The sequence below is a fragment of the Fusarium sambucinum genome, chromosome I, assembly GCF_050947815.1.
Source record: "Fusarium sambucinum isolate potato_lamoka chromosome I, whole genome shotgun sequence".
NCBI lineage: Eukaryota > Fungi > Ascomycota > Sordariomycetes > Hypocreales > Nectriaceae > Fusarium > Fusarium sambucinum.
In genome coordinates, this window is record NC_139294.1 from 7152463 (window position 1) to 7167018 (window position 14556).

At 48.1% G+C, this 14556-nt stretch overlaps 6 protein-coding genes across 6 annotated transcripts; 4 read left to right on the forward strand and 2 right to left on the reverse strand.

Annotated features, from left to right (window-relative positions):
* Positions 1–229: 229 nt before the first annotated feature.
* On the forward strand, positions 230–2345 carry FSST1_005018 (uncharacterized protein; the record flags this gene model as incomplete). The annotated part of the gene is made up of 2 exons (XM_083231252.1): positions 230–560; positions 616–2345. The coding sequence occupies 2 exons, from the start codon at positions 230–232 to the stop codon at positions 2343–2345; spliced, it is 2061 nt and encodes a 686-aa protein (XP_083088448.1).
* A 700-nt stretch (positions 2346–3045) lies between these two features.
* On the forward strand, positions 3046–3851 carry FSST1_005019 (LITAF-like zinc ribbon domain-containing protein; the record flags this gene model as incomplete). The annotated part of the gene is made up of 3 exons (XM_083231253.1): positions 3046–3158; positions 3214–3588; positions 3635–3851. 3 exons carry the CDS (start codon positions 3046–3048, stop codon positions 3849–3851), a joined length of 705 nt encoding a protein of 234 aa, XP_083088449.1.
* A 79-nt stretch (positions 3852–3930) lies between these two features.
* On the reverse strand, positions 3931–5870 carry FSST1_005020 (Cupredoxin; the record flags this gene model as incomplete). Its single annotated transcript, XM_083231254.1, has 5 exons — positions 3931–4081; positions 4128–4350; positions 4396–4960; positions 5002–5496; positions 5544–5870. 5 exons carry the CDS (start codon positions 5868–5870, stop codon positions 3931–3933), a joined length of 1761 nt encoding a protein of 586 aa, XP_083088450.1.
* Positions 5871–6274: 404 nt separating this feature from the next.
* FSST1_005021 (iron permease FTR1/Fip1/EfeU) lies at positions 6275–7379 on the forward strand (the record flags this gene model as incomplete). Its single annotated transcript, XM_083231256.1, has 3 exons — positions 6275–6427; positions 6477–6922; positions 6971–7379. The coding sequence occupies 3 exons, from the start codon at positions 6275–6277 to the stop codon at positions 7377–7379; spliced, it is 1008 nt and encodes a 335-aa protein (XP_083088451.1).
* A 129-nt stretch (positions 7380–7508) lies between these two features.
* Positions 7509–8246, reverse strand: FSST1_005022 (uncharacterized protein; the record flags this gene model as incomplete). The annotated part of the gene is made up of 1 exon (XM_083231257.1): positions 7509–8246. The coding sequence occupies one exon, from the start codon at positions 8244–8246 to the stop codon at positions 7509–7511; it is 738 nt and encodes a 245-aa protein (XP_083088452.1).
* Positions 8247–12399: 4153 nt separating this feature from the next.
* Positions 12400–14021, forward strand: FSST1_005023 (amino acid/polyamine transporter I; the record flags this gene model as incomplete). Its single annotated transcript, XM_083231258.1, has 2 exons — positions 12400–12481; positions 12532–14021. 2 exons carry the CDS (start codon positions 12400–12402, stop codon positions 14019–14021), a joined length of 1572 nt encoding a protein of 523 aa, XP_083088453.1.
* Positions 14022–14556: the final 535 nt, after the last annotated feature.

Below are 14556 nucleotides of genomic sequence, written 5' to 3' on the forward strand. Positions count from 1 at the left end.
GCGAGTCATTATGGTGGGGTCATACGGAATACGCATACGAGATACGACTATTGGATGACGGACGAAAGCGGGACATTCTTCCGTCTTACACTTTTACGTCTTTTCTCGAAAGAGAGAGAGAGAGAGAGAGAGAGAGAGACGGTCAGATCATGGCTTGTTATACCTTTGTGACTTCACTGCCCCAGAAAATCGACAGAGCCAACTCATACCTACCACCAAATCACCCATCATGCTTTGTCAGAAGTGCCAAGAACTTCTTGTTTCTTCGGTCGAAGTATCAGGCTCCGATGACTTTCCCCATCAAACATGCATTGAGGATTGGAAACATTCAGTAGACACAAGATGCATGATTTGCGCAACGATTTGGTTCCAATTTTCGCCGGACGAACAACGAAAATTTAACCAGCTTGAGGGATACGAGTTCGGAACATTTGGACTCATAAGTGTGTTTGTCAGTGAGGATGACAACTCAGACTTCTATCTGGAATTTGAATTAGGTCCAGATGCAGCTGAAATTAGTGGAATCTCACGCCAAGTCCTTGGATTCAAAGCTCACAAAGGTATCATTACAGAGCAATCACGTGGGTGGGACGGTTAGTTACTGACGAAACGTAGAGACAGATAAAGAAAAGAGTCTCGGGCACGACAGCCTCATTCTAGATTCTCTCCAATTCTCGGCCACCACAAATTCCCCCAAGGTCTTTTCGTTAGCGAAGAAATGGATAAGCCAATGCCTAGAGAAGCATCCATCATGCAACGAATCGAATGATGCAAGATGGTATCCTACGCGACTACTCAGTTTCACGTCCTCTGGTGAGGCAAAAGATCCTATGATCTACCTTGAAGAAACAAACGCGGTCACTCCTTCGGGACCATACATGACTCTTAGTCATTCATGGGGTGAAGGCCATACTATTACTTTGGACAGAAAGTCCTACCAAAACCTTCTGCGTGGGATTCCCCTATCATCTTTGCCGCCGACATTTTGCGATGCTTGTGTTATTGCTCGACAAGTCGGCGTCGACTACATATGGATTGATGCTTTGTGCATATTTCAAGACAAAGATGACCTTTCCGACTGGAATAGGGAAGCTTCGCTGATGCATAAGGTTTACTCCTTTTCACACTGCAATATAGTCGCTGCGGAAAATATAAATAGTTCTGAACCTATCTTCAGAAACCGAAATCCAGAAAGTCTAATCCCGCCAACCACAACGACTCTAGTTCAAAAGGGACTGTCTAGCTCCGAATTCGAAGAGCGCTCTGAGTCACATAAGTATATTATTGATTACTCAGGATACTGGGATCCTGTCACCGATGCGCATATATACACTCGCGGCTGGGTCATGCAAGAGCGTTTCCTATCCCCAAGGGCCCTACACATTGGTGCTCATCAGGTTTATTGGGAGTGCCGTGAGTTCACGGCCTCAGAAACAAACCACAGTGGATTCGAAATCTTGTATGATGGAGACCCTTTCAAATCATTGATAAACGCTCCGTATGGGCACTATTCCTGGTCAAGCTTGGTTATCAAATATTCAGGAAGTGCTCTGAGCTTTCCTAGCGACAAGCTAGTCGCTTTCTCTGCCATTGCAAGACTATACAGCTACTATCTGTCAGATGACTATGTTGCTGGGATGTGGCGTAGCCATCTTCAGGGCGGTTTACTGTGGTGGGCATACGCCATGGAAGTCATACCGACGCGCTACGAGGTATACGTAGCACCTACTTGGTCTTGGGCATCAATTGAGGGAAGAGTGATCACGGCGAACTATGAATCTGACAGGGTGGAGTACGTATACGGAGTGGATGGTTACAAGTTGGAGTATGCCACAGAAGACAATATGGGCGCGGTTCGGTCAGGTTGGCTTCGTCTTAAAGGACAATTGAGAGAACTGAAGTTGTTGCGCAAAGCAACAGAAAGCAAGGAAATGTGGTCGCTGTTCATTGACAACCTTAAATATGATCCGCAACAATACGGCGATGGAGAGACAGGGGATCTATGGTCATCAGTCTGGCTTGATGAGCCGCAAACGGGCTTTGATGAGGAAAGCAAAAGCGGTGCCTTATACTGCATGCTGGCAAGACACCATCTGTTCAATGATGCTGGCGACGCTTACAACATGTGGGACTTTCTTCTGTTCCAGTTGGTAGATTCTTCTCAGGGCATCTTTCGTTGGATTGGCATGGCGCGTACAAGGACAGGCAAGGTCAAGAGTCCATACCCTATGAGCAATCTCACACAAGAAGATTCACCAGAATCGACTCTACAAGACGGATCTGATACTACAACACTACCTTGTGCATCATATGAAGGCGGTCTCCATTCTATATATGTCATATAGCGTTTGGACATGAGCGACAATGCGATTGCTGTCGTCAAGATGGGATGCTACAGGGATCAAAGATTCGGTCAAAGACTTAGACTAGTTGCAACTATACTGCTTCGCCTCATCCTTCCAGTGTCTATAACATAATTCATTACTTGTTCCATTGATAAATGAAACTGTTACCGTGTTAACTATAGCAACTTGTTGGGTTCGCTTGTTCATAAACAAGGTTTTGAGCGTTGGCGATACTAATGTATATAACAGCTACTCAGCCCTACGATTGAAGTTGAACCTTGGGAAACATGGAAGTTTATCGATAAGCCTGGTCCTCTAATCTTGAACAGCTACAGAATGCCGTTAGCGCGTAAGCACTAAGCTTCAACCTGACTCAACAGGGAGTCCAGCTTGTCAATCCTCTGCAAATTCAGCTCTTCGATCGTCGACACAGCCTGCCAACTCGACTGATCCAGTGGCCATTGAGCTTGCGACGCCCCCAATTTCAATGGTAGTTTATTAGACCCGTTTTCGAAGGAATCAACTGCGCCATGCCCAAACGAAATAATGATTCAGCAAGGGTTCCCTAGCTTACGCATTCCCGTCGGACTCACGAATGCGAGCTATTCAAAATACCTTTTACCCAGGTTTATTCTTTTCTTCACAGCCTCAGTGAATCATTCCTCGAGAAAATATTTCTATGTCCAGTTCGCAAATCAAAATGTCACAGCCAGCAACTTCCTCGACACCAGTCAACGGCGACACCATCGCGCCTCCATCATACACAGCTAAGCCTAGCGCTGAACCGCCTACGGACGAGAAGATTGCCATTGAGTTTGTCTCTCTTCTCCCTCATTCGATCGCGCGACTAGCTAACATTTCCTCGCAGACAGCGACACGTTAACGACGATAACCTACCCGAAGTCGTGGTCGAGCCAGCGCATCAATATCCCCCTTCGCAAACAAGCCCGCAGACGAGTCCCCCACCACCCGTATCGACTGTTTCGCCTGTACCCACGAACGCGATGTCCTGGGACGGAACACAATCACCTCCAATCTTGCAACATCCTAGTCTTGCGCAACAGCAGTATGCAGGACATGAGGGCATGTCTATTCAGATGCAACCGCAACCTCCCATGCAGCGAAGCGGTCCTACAGTTACGCCTTTGCATTTATTAGCCGACCAAGCTGATTCCGTCGACTGCCCGTTCTGTCAGCACCAGACCGAGACAAAGGTCAAGAAGTCAGCGTCTGGAATGACACAGTATGTTCCTTTCCATCTCACAAAAAGACTTGTCTAACTAGTACAGCGTCTACGCCGCCGCGCTCTTTTTCGGAACCCTTTTCGGCGTCGTTTGCCCTTACATCTGCCATTGCGCATCAAACATCAACCACTACTGCAAGAATTGCGGTCGCAAAGTCGCCATGCGCGAATACAGAGGCGAAATGAAGGCTTTGGGTACACCGGATCATTTGAGGGAGGCTTCCAAGTATCCTGCTGCACCACCGCCTGCGACGAACAAATAAACTACTCTATGTGGCAGGGAAAGGTATATGGGGAGGTCAGGCGTTGGGATATGTACGAGCGATAATATTTTCTGTGTATCTACTGCTCCGGGAGATCTTCTTCGGCGAGCAACGGCGCTCTCTCGGGTGTCTTTTTTTCCTTCTTCATTCCATACGATGCGACTGTGTAAATGCCGAATATACCCATCAGTGTGCTGAACGCGAATGCGACGGTTCCTTTGAGTGTGAAGCTATTGATGTCAGTGGGCGATATTGAACAGCGAGATTGAGACATACCCTTCAGGGAGACGTGGCGGAGGGACATTTTCGCCAGAGAGATCAAGAAGGTTGGTGTTTCCAGCGGCGTTGCCAACGGTAGGAATACCGCCAGCTTTACACGTATCGAGGTGGTTTTGAGGCAATTCGAGGGAAGCCTGCAAAGCGAGGGGATCTTCAACGAATGTTGCGATCAGCCCAGAAGTGACGTGCCATTCGATATGGCAGTGGAACAACCAGACACCTGACAATTAGCTATTTGCGCTCAGCGCTCAATCGACAAACATACCTGGGTTATCAGCCTTGAATCGAAGCACCGCATTTCCGTTTCCTCTCACGACAACAGTATCTCGTCTCATCGGCGTCTCAGCAAGCTCTTCTGATCCAGTAAAATCACCAACATCATCTTCGCTTCTGTGAAGGACTTGAAAGTGATGACCGTGCAAATGGAAAGGGTGACGTCCATCGTCCCTATTGTTAACAACAATCTGAACAATCTCGTCCTTTTCCAGAACAAAGCTGTGCGTGTAGGTACCGTAGATCTGTGGGTTCGTCGCCTCTTTTCCGCTCGTCAACGCAGTATACAGAGTAGGCACCTTGGGAGCGCGGTAAGTAATGTTGTTGAAGAAGGCATAGTTAGCGCCATCACGCAGGTTATCCATAACAACATCGAGTTCGATATGTTTACTGGGTTTAGGAAGTCTGGCCATTTCATCATACGGTACGAGATCCATATCGTCGTAAGGGTCGAATTCGTACACGATTGATGGTTCAGGAAGGTCCTTTTCTTGATCGTATACAAGCCATCCTGTGACGTTCCAGTTCAGATCATCGGGGAGTACGTCGAATAGATCCTATATGGTCAGCCAAGTAAATCAAAGAGTGGGCAACTTACTGTATCCATGCTTGAGACAATGGGAAAGTTGTCCAGAGTGCTTTCTTTCGTGGTAACCAAAACACTGCATCGTTGACCAGCAGATAGGTAAATCATATTGGCTGAAGCTGGTTTCGTGTAGGCACCATCCACCTCAACAATAGTCAGATTATGCCCCTCAATCCAGAAGAAGTGTCCTGCAAACGCGCCGATGTTGGCCAGTCGAAGAAGATATGTCTTTCCAGGCTGGACAACGACTTGTAGATCCTGAGTCTCGTTCATAAGAGCAGCCTGAGGAACTGGTTCAGCACCAGTTGGGTTTCCCTTTCTCATAAATTCTGGAATTAGAGTCTGCATCTGGTCGTGGTACCAATCTGAGATAGTCATGACAATTTCTTCGCCATATTGGGCTTTGAAAGGTGACTCTGGGTCATGAATGATGAGAGGACCTCGAAGGCCATCAGGATATTGACTTTCAGTGTGTGAGTGATACCAATATGTTCCGGGTTGAGTAATCTATTTGATCAGCTTCATCTTCATCTCAGTGTATCGTAAACACATACCGTAAAGTTATAAAGAAAAGACTCGCCAGGTCGAATGGGACACTGAGTTACCTGTGAAGGTCCATCCATATGATTGGAACCGTTCATAAATAATCCATGGAAATGTAGTGATGTGCTCTGGTTGCCCAAATTATTCCTGGCATTGACCAAAACGGTATCTCCAACGTTAGCCTCAATCCTCGGAATTGGCCACTTCCCGTTTATCCCAATTGTCGGTCTCTCAAATGCCCCGTCAGGATCCGCTCTGACCCATTCAATAGTAAAATCATAAGACACCGTCGCAGCCAAAACGGCCGGGGTAAAAACCACAGCCCATCCGAATCTCATTGTGTTGTTGAACTGATCAGAAATGAGATGAGACAGTCCCAAGACCTCGGAGTCGGATTAAGCGTGGAGAAAGCAGGGATCTTATCAATCAGATAATCCGACGTCGGTCGCGTTGGCACCCTTGATTTTTTTGCTTCTGCACGGTTATTTAATAAGACACCAAGGGCATCAGAGTTTTCGTTCCAAGCGAACAGCTGATACCAAGTAAAGCAGCGCGTGATTCGACATTTCAGGGTCTAAGTGGGCATCGTGTGACTCGTTAGTCCTGAACCGGCCGAGGTAATTTCGAGCATTTCTAAAAAGCCTTGGCGTGTCGTGGCTCGGAATAAACTCATCTGACTATTTCTTATCTGATCCGATCTTTTCGATAGCATAGCAAATCTCTCAAGTCAACATTGCCCAACATGCTCGAATTGTTCTCGGTGCCCGTCTTTGTCGTTGTGTTTCGAGAGACTCTCGAGACAGCCATTATTGTCTCTGTTTTGCTGGCCTTTCTCAAGCAGACCCTTGATGGCTCTCAGCGCGATGCAAACCTCTATAAAACCCTGCGCACACAGGTGAGTTTACTGTCGGCATATTCACCATCATTGCTGATTGACATGACAGGTCTGGGCGGGAACTGCGACTGGCTTCGCAGTCTGCGCCATTGTGTCCGGTATCATCATTGGCACATTCTACATCCTAGGCAGTGACACCTGGGCAGACCATGAGTACTACTATGAAGGCGTCTTTTCGCTCATTTCAGCCATAATCATCACCATCATGGGCGGCGCTTTGTTGCGCGTCGGAAAGATGGAGGATAAATGGCGAGCCAAGCTATCCAAGGCCATTGAGGAGCCTGTAGTAGCTGCTCACGGAAAGAGGGCTTGGCTGATCAACCTGTTTGAGAAGTATGCCATGTTTGTGTTGCCTTGTATCACTGTTCTTCGCGAGGGTATTGAGGGTATCGTTTTCGTTGCGGGCGTTTCATTCTCTGCGCCCGCTTCGGCCGTGCCTTTGCCAGTCATTTTGGGTCTAACACTGGGCGGTCTCGTTGGATATGCTCTCTACCGGTGAGTTCTGAGTTCGGTTGTTCTCAGAATTGTATCTAACTTGTACAGGGGCGGTTCATCTGCAAAGCTACAATATTTCCTCGTTGCTTCGACCTGTCTTCTATACCTTGTCGCAGCAGGCTTATTCTCCCGCGCGATTTGGCTTTTTGAGCAGCAGCAGTGGAACAAGGTTGTCGGCGGAGATGCCGCGGAACTCGGTGATGGTCCTGGATCGTACGATATTGACCGAAGCATCTGGCATGTCAACTGCTGCAACCCTCAACTCAATGGCGGAGGAGGCTGGGCTATCCTAAATGCTGTTGTCGGATGGAACAATTCCGCCACCTACGGATCTGTTCTCGCATACAACTTGTACTGGGTGTTCGTGATTGCGCAGTTTACCGCCATGGCATACAAGGAGGATCATGGCCACTGGCCTCTTGTCAAGGCCAAGGAAGAGCACAGCAGAACAGACTAAATAAATTAGATGAAATGTATTGAACCATTGAATACAGCAAATCCCATTAGCCATCGTGTTCATTCACCCAGTCGTCTACATGCGCGCCATCCGAAACAACCCTAGAATCGTAAACAAATGAAAAACCTCTTAATCCTCATCAACACGGGCCTTCTTGCGAGGTCGACCAGGACCACGGGCAGCGCCTCTGCGCTTATCGTTGGAAGCGCCGCTAACCAACTCTTTGGCCTGGAACTTCTCCAGCTCAGCCGGGGCGATGCTGCGCAGGAACTCCTCCTTCTCAACTGTCGAATCTGCGCGCTTGTAACCGACCCATTGCACCTCATACCTCTTGGCTCGGGTACTGGTGTCGCGTCTGAGAATCTTGAAGACATGGTAGACTTCTAGTTTGGTGGCAGCATCGCGACCGCCGACCTTGTCCCAGTACTGGAAGACGAGCGCAGGGACCTGTTCTTGTAGACTCCATTCTGTCTCCCATGTGGTTTCTCCGCCTTCCCACAGAACCCGGATGTCGACGGTGGAATTAGCGTCGTCGACACGGTGATTGATGAAGGAGTCGATCTCCACATCTTCCTTATAGCCGGGATCGACTCGTCCGCTTGCATCTCCGTTGGGCTGCGCTTTATCGCCGTTCTGTTGGGGCTCGCCGCGTTCCGCAGGACGGCCTTCAGCTGGGGCGTCTTCGGTGACGGCTTTCTTCGCACTGGGAGTAGTCTTTGGTGTACTGAAAGTGCCAGTTCGAGGGGTGCCGGTTCGAGGAGTGCCGGTTCGAGGAGTACCGGGTCTTACAGCAGCAGAAGCATTTGTAGTGTCAGGCTTCTCGCGATGAGCGAGGCTGTCTTCTTTGGTGGGAGTAGCTGGGCGCATGGCGTCTCGGGTCGCCAGGGGCGAAAGAGGGAAATCGTATGGATCTGATAGGAAGTCAGCGACAACGTTTAACGGATAAAAGGGAGATGAGAATTAATACCTTTTTGGGGCGATACCATAACGATAAAGCACAATATCGCAAAGCGCCGGTTGACCTTTGTCGTGGCTTCGCGCGTTGAGCTTTGGTTCCTATTCCAGGTCCAGTTGCAGTGGGTGCGCTATTGCGTCACTGTGTAGATGTTGGTCGCAAATTGAGGCGTGGGCGCGTAAGGTTGACTACTATGGCAACGCGTTGGATAAGGAAGGTGAAGGAACGATTGGGGGCTGCAGCGCCACAATCAGATCAGATCCGCCACTTGCTATGTATAATCCAAATTGCTGACTGCTTGTTTTATTGATTACAGCTCTTTTGCTTGCGTTACCTTGATTGCTACTCTTATCTTTGCGTGGAACTTTCCTCTGAACCGTTTGTGTTTACCGATGCATTAACCTCTGGTTTGTCGTCAGTGAATAGTAACCCAAAAGCATGATGGACCAATGCCCAATTCAGCAGATGCTGTCGCTCAACGTTAATACACACTTCAAACCTACAATCTCTCCTACTACCTCTAGGCTGAATTGAACAGGTTACGACTGTGGCTGAGGCAATTGATGTCGTATCAAGCGCATGAAGAGGTGGGCCTAATTAACGGTTTATTGTGTCATGGTAGTGGGTAATAGAAAAGTTAGCCTCCCAAGTCTTTGGGTATAAAAATAAGTAGTCTAAGAACTATAGCCTACGGAGCATAAAGTGACCTACTAATTTCGTCTCACATGCTCCCAGCGGTCAACTTTTCTGAACCCTGAGGGTCATGATACGAGGAAATACCTAAAACCCTTGCGGCTTTTTATCAATAACTTTCCAGGACAAGATATCTATAGATTGTCTATAAGGTGAATCTCCCGTGATCCAAACCTTAAATTTGGTTTGAACTGTAATTTTCCCGGCATCCATAGCTGCTCTATCAAGCTTAGTGGCTAGATCATGATAAGGGTAGTCGTATATCTATGTACACTATCTGCCATATGATCGTGTAGAATCTTCCCATCTTCCCTTACTATTTTCTGTTATGGCATTTATGTAATGAGTGAGCCTAATACTTGGGGGTCATGATGTGCATCACTCTGCACGTCCTCCTCAGTCATGATGAGCGTTGTTGATAAAACTGGATTTCTAGCAACTGCCAACCGACCATAAATATTAATATTGCTTCCAGAGTTTCTCAAATATTGCAAAGATTAAATTGACAAGTGTTAGTGACTCCTAGAAAAATATTTTACGATCTTGTTTTGAATGTTCACTGCCATCATACCTAACGTCAACACACGACAGTGTCCGTATATCAGTACGTTTATACCGTACCCCTGACCACCACCTACTAATAATTTTCTATGTAGGTAACAAAGAATAGATAGCAATGAACTAAACGCACCGGATTTCTGCCAATGATGATATTTCTGTGTTGATAACGGACGCGACCAACCATGTGGCAGTTGTCCTCACTGTGATGGACATACCCTATAGACGATGGACCACGTAATTACACAATCCCTAGTGGATAAGCTCTAAGCCTGAAGAACATTTACAATCGGATCTGTGACAGATATTCTATCGGTTAGCCTTATAGATCTTTCTTCTCTCGTGTATCTATGTATCCAGCCACAGGTGTCTGGTAGGCAATCGGTTCTGAACAGATGACAACCACTCCACAAGCAAACATCTCAAAGTCGCTACCAAGACAGTACGGTGTGTTTTTTTAACCAAAGCTCAGCCTAGCTACCTCCTGAGCAAGCATCTTGAGCCATAACGGGCCGAAATCGGGACCCCGGGAACATCGCTTGGAAGACAGTCGCTAGCCCGCCGCTCCAACCGGATGGTAAGAGTCCAGACAGATCTATGGGGTTTATGGAGAGTGGTATTCACATCCTAAAGTGGATCGCAAGAACAGCTTGTTCTTGGTGGAAGTCTAGACGCATTCAGACGGGTTCCTCTTTAGGCGCGGTGGACCTGGAGTTCCCGCGCGGCTTTTCACGGTAAAGCTCAAGCAAGGGTTCAAGAACGATGTTGATGAAGAAGTATTCGGGATACCGTGAGTTAACATGACACTTGATGAACATGAGAATGCCTTTGCCAACCATATAGTAATTACCTTGACTTCACAAGGGCCAAGATATTACGCTCATAGAAGAGTTGATCTTAGCTCGAGCGGATGGCCCAATACAGCTTATTCGCGGGTTAATAGCTGTATCGATCTCGTGAAGGGAAAGAGACAAGGAAAGAAAATTCTGCTGCTGAAAAATGACGCCTTTGACGCCAGTGGCTTTAGTGGCCGGTAGATCACGTTAGGGACTGGCTGGCATCTGCAAGCCAACGCCACAAAGGTAGCTTGTCAATTGTACAGTAGCGTCGACTATACCGAGGGTTGAAATTCATAGCTTCTTTATTCGTGAACTATTGATATGCTGTAAGTGCATGCTTTGTATATCTCTCGCAATAGTTCATCAACTGATCTTTGGAGTATCTTTGCCACAATACTAAGATGGGACTTTTACGACACCATTGATGATCCCATACAGTGGCTTAATGGCGAATTATGGTGACAGTTATGACCTGTATGACAGTTCAGCTTGGCAACCACATTCACGGACTTGTGTATACAGAATAGGCAGCTAGAATTGGATGCCAAGTGCTCACGCTATGAAGAAGCCTAGGGAAAGCATCCTACCGCGGGCTGGACTCACTAGACTCATGACAACTCAAACCATGGTTACTGACACGCTGGCTTGTGCTAAGCACCTCATCGATACAGTCAACAAATCTTGTCTCACGAGTAGGCCAAGTGATCACGGCATTAGGTAAATCTTATGAACCAACAGACCGGGAAAAGGTGACTAAGTATGATCAGGCAGGTGAGTCCATTAACAAGACATGCCACGGCTGGCGTGGTTCAAGTCGAGGATGGCGATGTTCTCCCACACCTTGTCCCACTCACCATCCCGCGGTCTGCATGCAGTAGTCTATAGGTGAAGGTATCTCGATCGAGACCAGGGGCTCTCGGGGAGTCCAGCCTTATGGAGAGAGGCAAGCTCGTGTCGAGCGTGGTGAGATTGGTGATCAAGGTGTGGTGAGGCGTAGTCGATCCCTGTTGTCCGTCATACGCCTAAATACTATTGGGACGTTTAGATGAGCAAGCATTCGACGATATCACACCATATAGCATGACACTCAGTGCTCATCCAACCATATCCGGTTGAAACACCAGTTGAGGAAGCTGTGTTTGAAATTGATTGGCACTGCGACTACCATGATCAAGTTCAGCTCATGCAACTCCTGTTCACCCCAGTTAACCCACTCAGCCGGACAACCGAAGACGAGGATCCACGGGGAGTTTGACAAAAAACAACATGTCAGATCAATTACTCCTTAAGAATAGAAGATAGTTAAAACAATGGAACCTCTTCAAAAGAGCCTCGTAAAGTGAGGTTAAATTGAAACGGGAACCCACGAGGCCGGGTTCTGCAGACTAAAGCGGTCCATTGCCCGGCAAGACTCAAAAGATCCATGCAATTAAAATATCCAGAGTGGGTAAGACTTTGCGATTTTAGAGATGTTTATTGGTCGTAAGGAAATAAGCGTGCGATCACCTCAGATCGCGTCATCGTCCTAGTCACTTTAGAATGTCGAAAAGCTTCAACTGCAGAGATTTTCATGACACATTAGCTTGCCTCCCAAGTCCCAAGACCGTGCAAGCAAACCTTTGAGCCAACAATTATTGCGCGCTTATTCGCTGCTTCACCGCAAAATGGCACGATTCAGGCCCGAACCGTTTCTTACTCTAATTTGATCTCTTGTCTTGGCTTTGCCTTTTTCTGCAATGTCTTCTAGACTTTTGAGGATCAAGGAGGCTCCGCCAGTTGGTGGATACGACAAGTTTTCCTAATTTTGCCTTCCCATGGGGATGGTTAGGAACGGGGTACTCCGTACTGGTCTTCGCGATGGACTCCTCTGTTATTAAAGGAGACGTGCCCCCTTCTCAACACCGCTTCTCTTCTCCAGTCCATCGAGTTCTGTATCCTTTCTAGACTGTCTGATCTACATTACAGTCTTGTCATCATGAGCAAAGACGATCTCAAGGGCCTCGCACCTGAGGCCAACAAGACCAACTATGTCGGCTCTGGCTCTGACACAGAAGAGGGTGCGTCGTGAATTACAACCTGTACACTGGACTCTACTAACTTTGACCAGTTCGCCTGCAACATGCCGCCGATGCCAAGCGACAGATTGGTGTTCTGAGCGCATCTATGCTCATCTTCAACCGAGTCATCGGTACCGGTATCTTTGCGACTCCTGGCTCCATCCTCGCTCTTCTCGGAAGTCCTGGTCTGGCCCTCATCATCTGGGTCGTGGGTTCCCTCATCGCCGCCGCTGGTACCGCCGTCTACCTTGAATGGGGCACCGGTATCCCTAAGAACGGTGGTGAGAAGAACTACCTCGAGTTCATCTACCGCAAGCCCAAGTTCCTCGTCACCGGCATCTACGCTTCCTACATTCTTCTTATGGGATGGGCATCCGGTAACTCTGTCGTCTTTGGCGAGTACATCCTCCACGCCGCCAACAAGGAGGTCGATCGATGGAACCAGCGTGCTATTGGTCTGGCTTGCATCACAACTGCTTTCCTCATCCACGGCTGCGCTCTCAAGTGGGGTCTTCGTCTCCAAAACGCCCTCGGCTTCATCAAGCTGATCATCGTCTTCATCATGATCATCTGCGGTTTCGTCGCTCTCGGCGGCCACCTCAAGATTGATGAGAAGCCCGACAACCTGAGCCGCGCTTTCGAGGGCACCACTGGCAGCGCTTACGGTGTTGTCACTGCCCTGTACAACGTCATTTGGAGTTTCGTCGGTTACAGCAACGCCAACTATGCTCTCAGCGAGACTCGCAACCCTGTGCGAACTCTCAAGATCGCTGCTCCTACCGCCATCATCTCTGTGTCCATCATTTACATCCTCGTCAACATCGCCTACTTCGCTGCTGTTCCCAAGGCCGAGATTATTGCCTCTGAGCGTCTTGTCGCTGCTTCTCTCTTCCGCAACGTCATGGGTCCTGCTGCCGAGCGCGCCATGTCTGTCTTTGTCGCTCTGTCCGCCTTTGGAAACGTCTTGAGTGTTATCTTCTCCCAGGGTCGTCTCGTTCAGGAGCTTGGTCGCGAGGGTATTCTGCCCTTCTCCCGTCTCTGGGCTAGCAACCGACCTTTCAACGCTCCTTTGGCTGGTCTCTTCGAGCATTGGGTCATTTGCGTCATCGTCATCCTTGCTCCTCCTCCTGGCGATGCCTACAACTTCATTCTTAACCTCATCTCTTACCCTCTCGCCATTGTCAACACTTTTGTGGCTGGTGGTCTCGTCCACCTCTACCTCCACCGCGAGAAGTACAACTGGAACGCTCCCATCAAGGCTACTTTGCCTGTCACCGTTTTCTTCCTTCTCAGCAACATGTACCTCGTAATTGCTCCTTTCATCGCTCCCGATGACCCTAGCCAGAACCAGTACAAGAGCATGCCTTACTACATCCACTGTGTTGTCGGTATCGCTATTCTTGCCGCTGGTGCTGTCTACTGGCTTGTTTGGGCTATAATCCTACCCAAAATTGGTGGCTACAAGCTTGTTCGCGAGACTCATATTGATGAGATTGATGGATGGGAGTCCAACCGCTTCCGTCGTGTTCCCCTTAATTAGACTGGAGGATGAATTTGAGTTTTAACAGCGTTAATTACTAGATACCCAATATTAACATTCAACATTGTTATTTAATAACCTGTTCCCATTGGCATTGACTTTCTAATCGTGATATTTGCGAGCCACATACTGATGCTTGCTTGACAGCTGTCAATTGACGCCCCATCATGGATGCGTTTGACGTGCAGATAGAACATTCTCAGTCTCACACTTGTGGCTAGCGATTTCAATGACCCAGAGCCCTGGGTCTCCTACATTAAGGCCCACCAGACCTACGTTGCGAATGACTTCATTCTCCATCATTGAAGGTGATTCGCTTTCGCGATCCCCTACCCTATGCTGTCGGATTAACTAGGATCAATTATACTCCGGTAATTTTCCATCACGTGTTCAAGCGCGATAGCTCGCAGACTTGACACGAGCTATTGTAACTACATACTGTAATAGCCGCGGCTTCAATTAATGGAGAATACTGCTCAATTACACCTGACAGCTACTGCTTCTACTATTCAGGGTCCGATGACCGTGGGTCGGC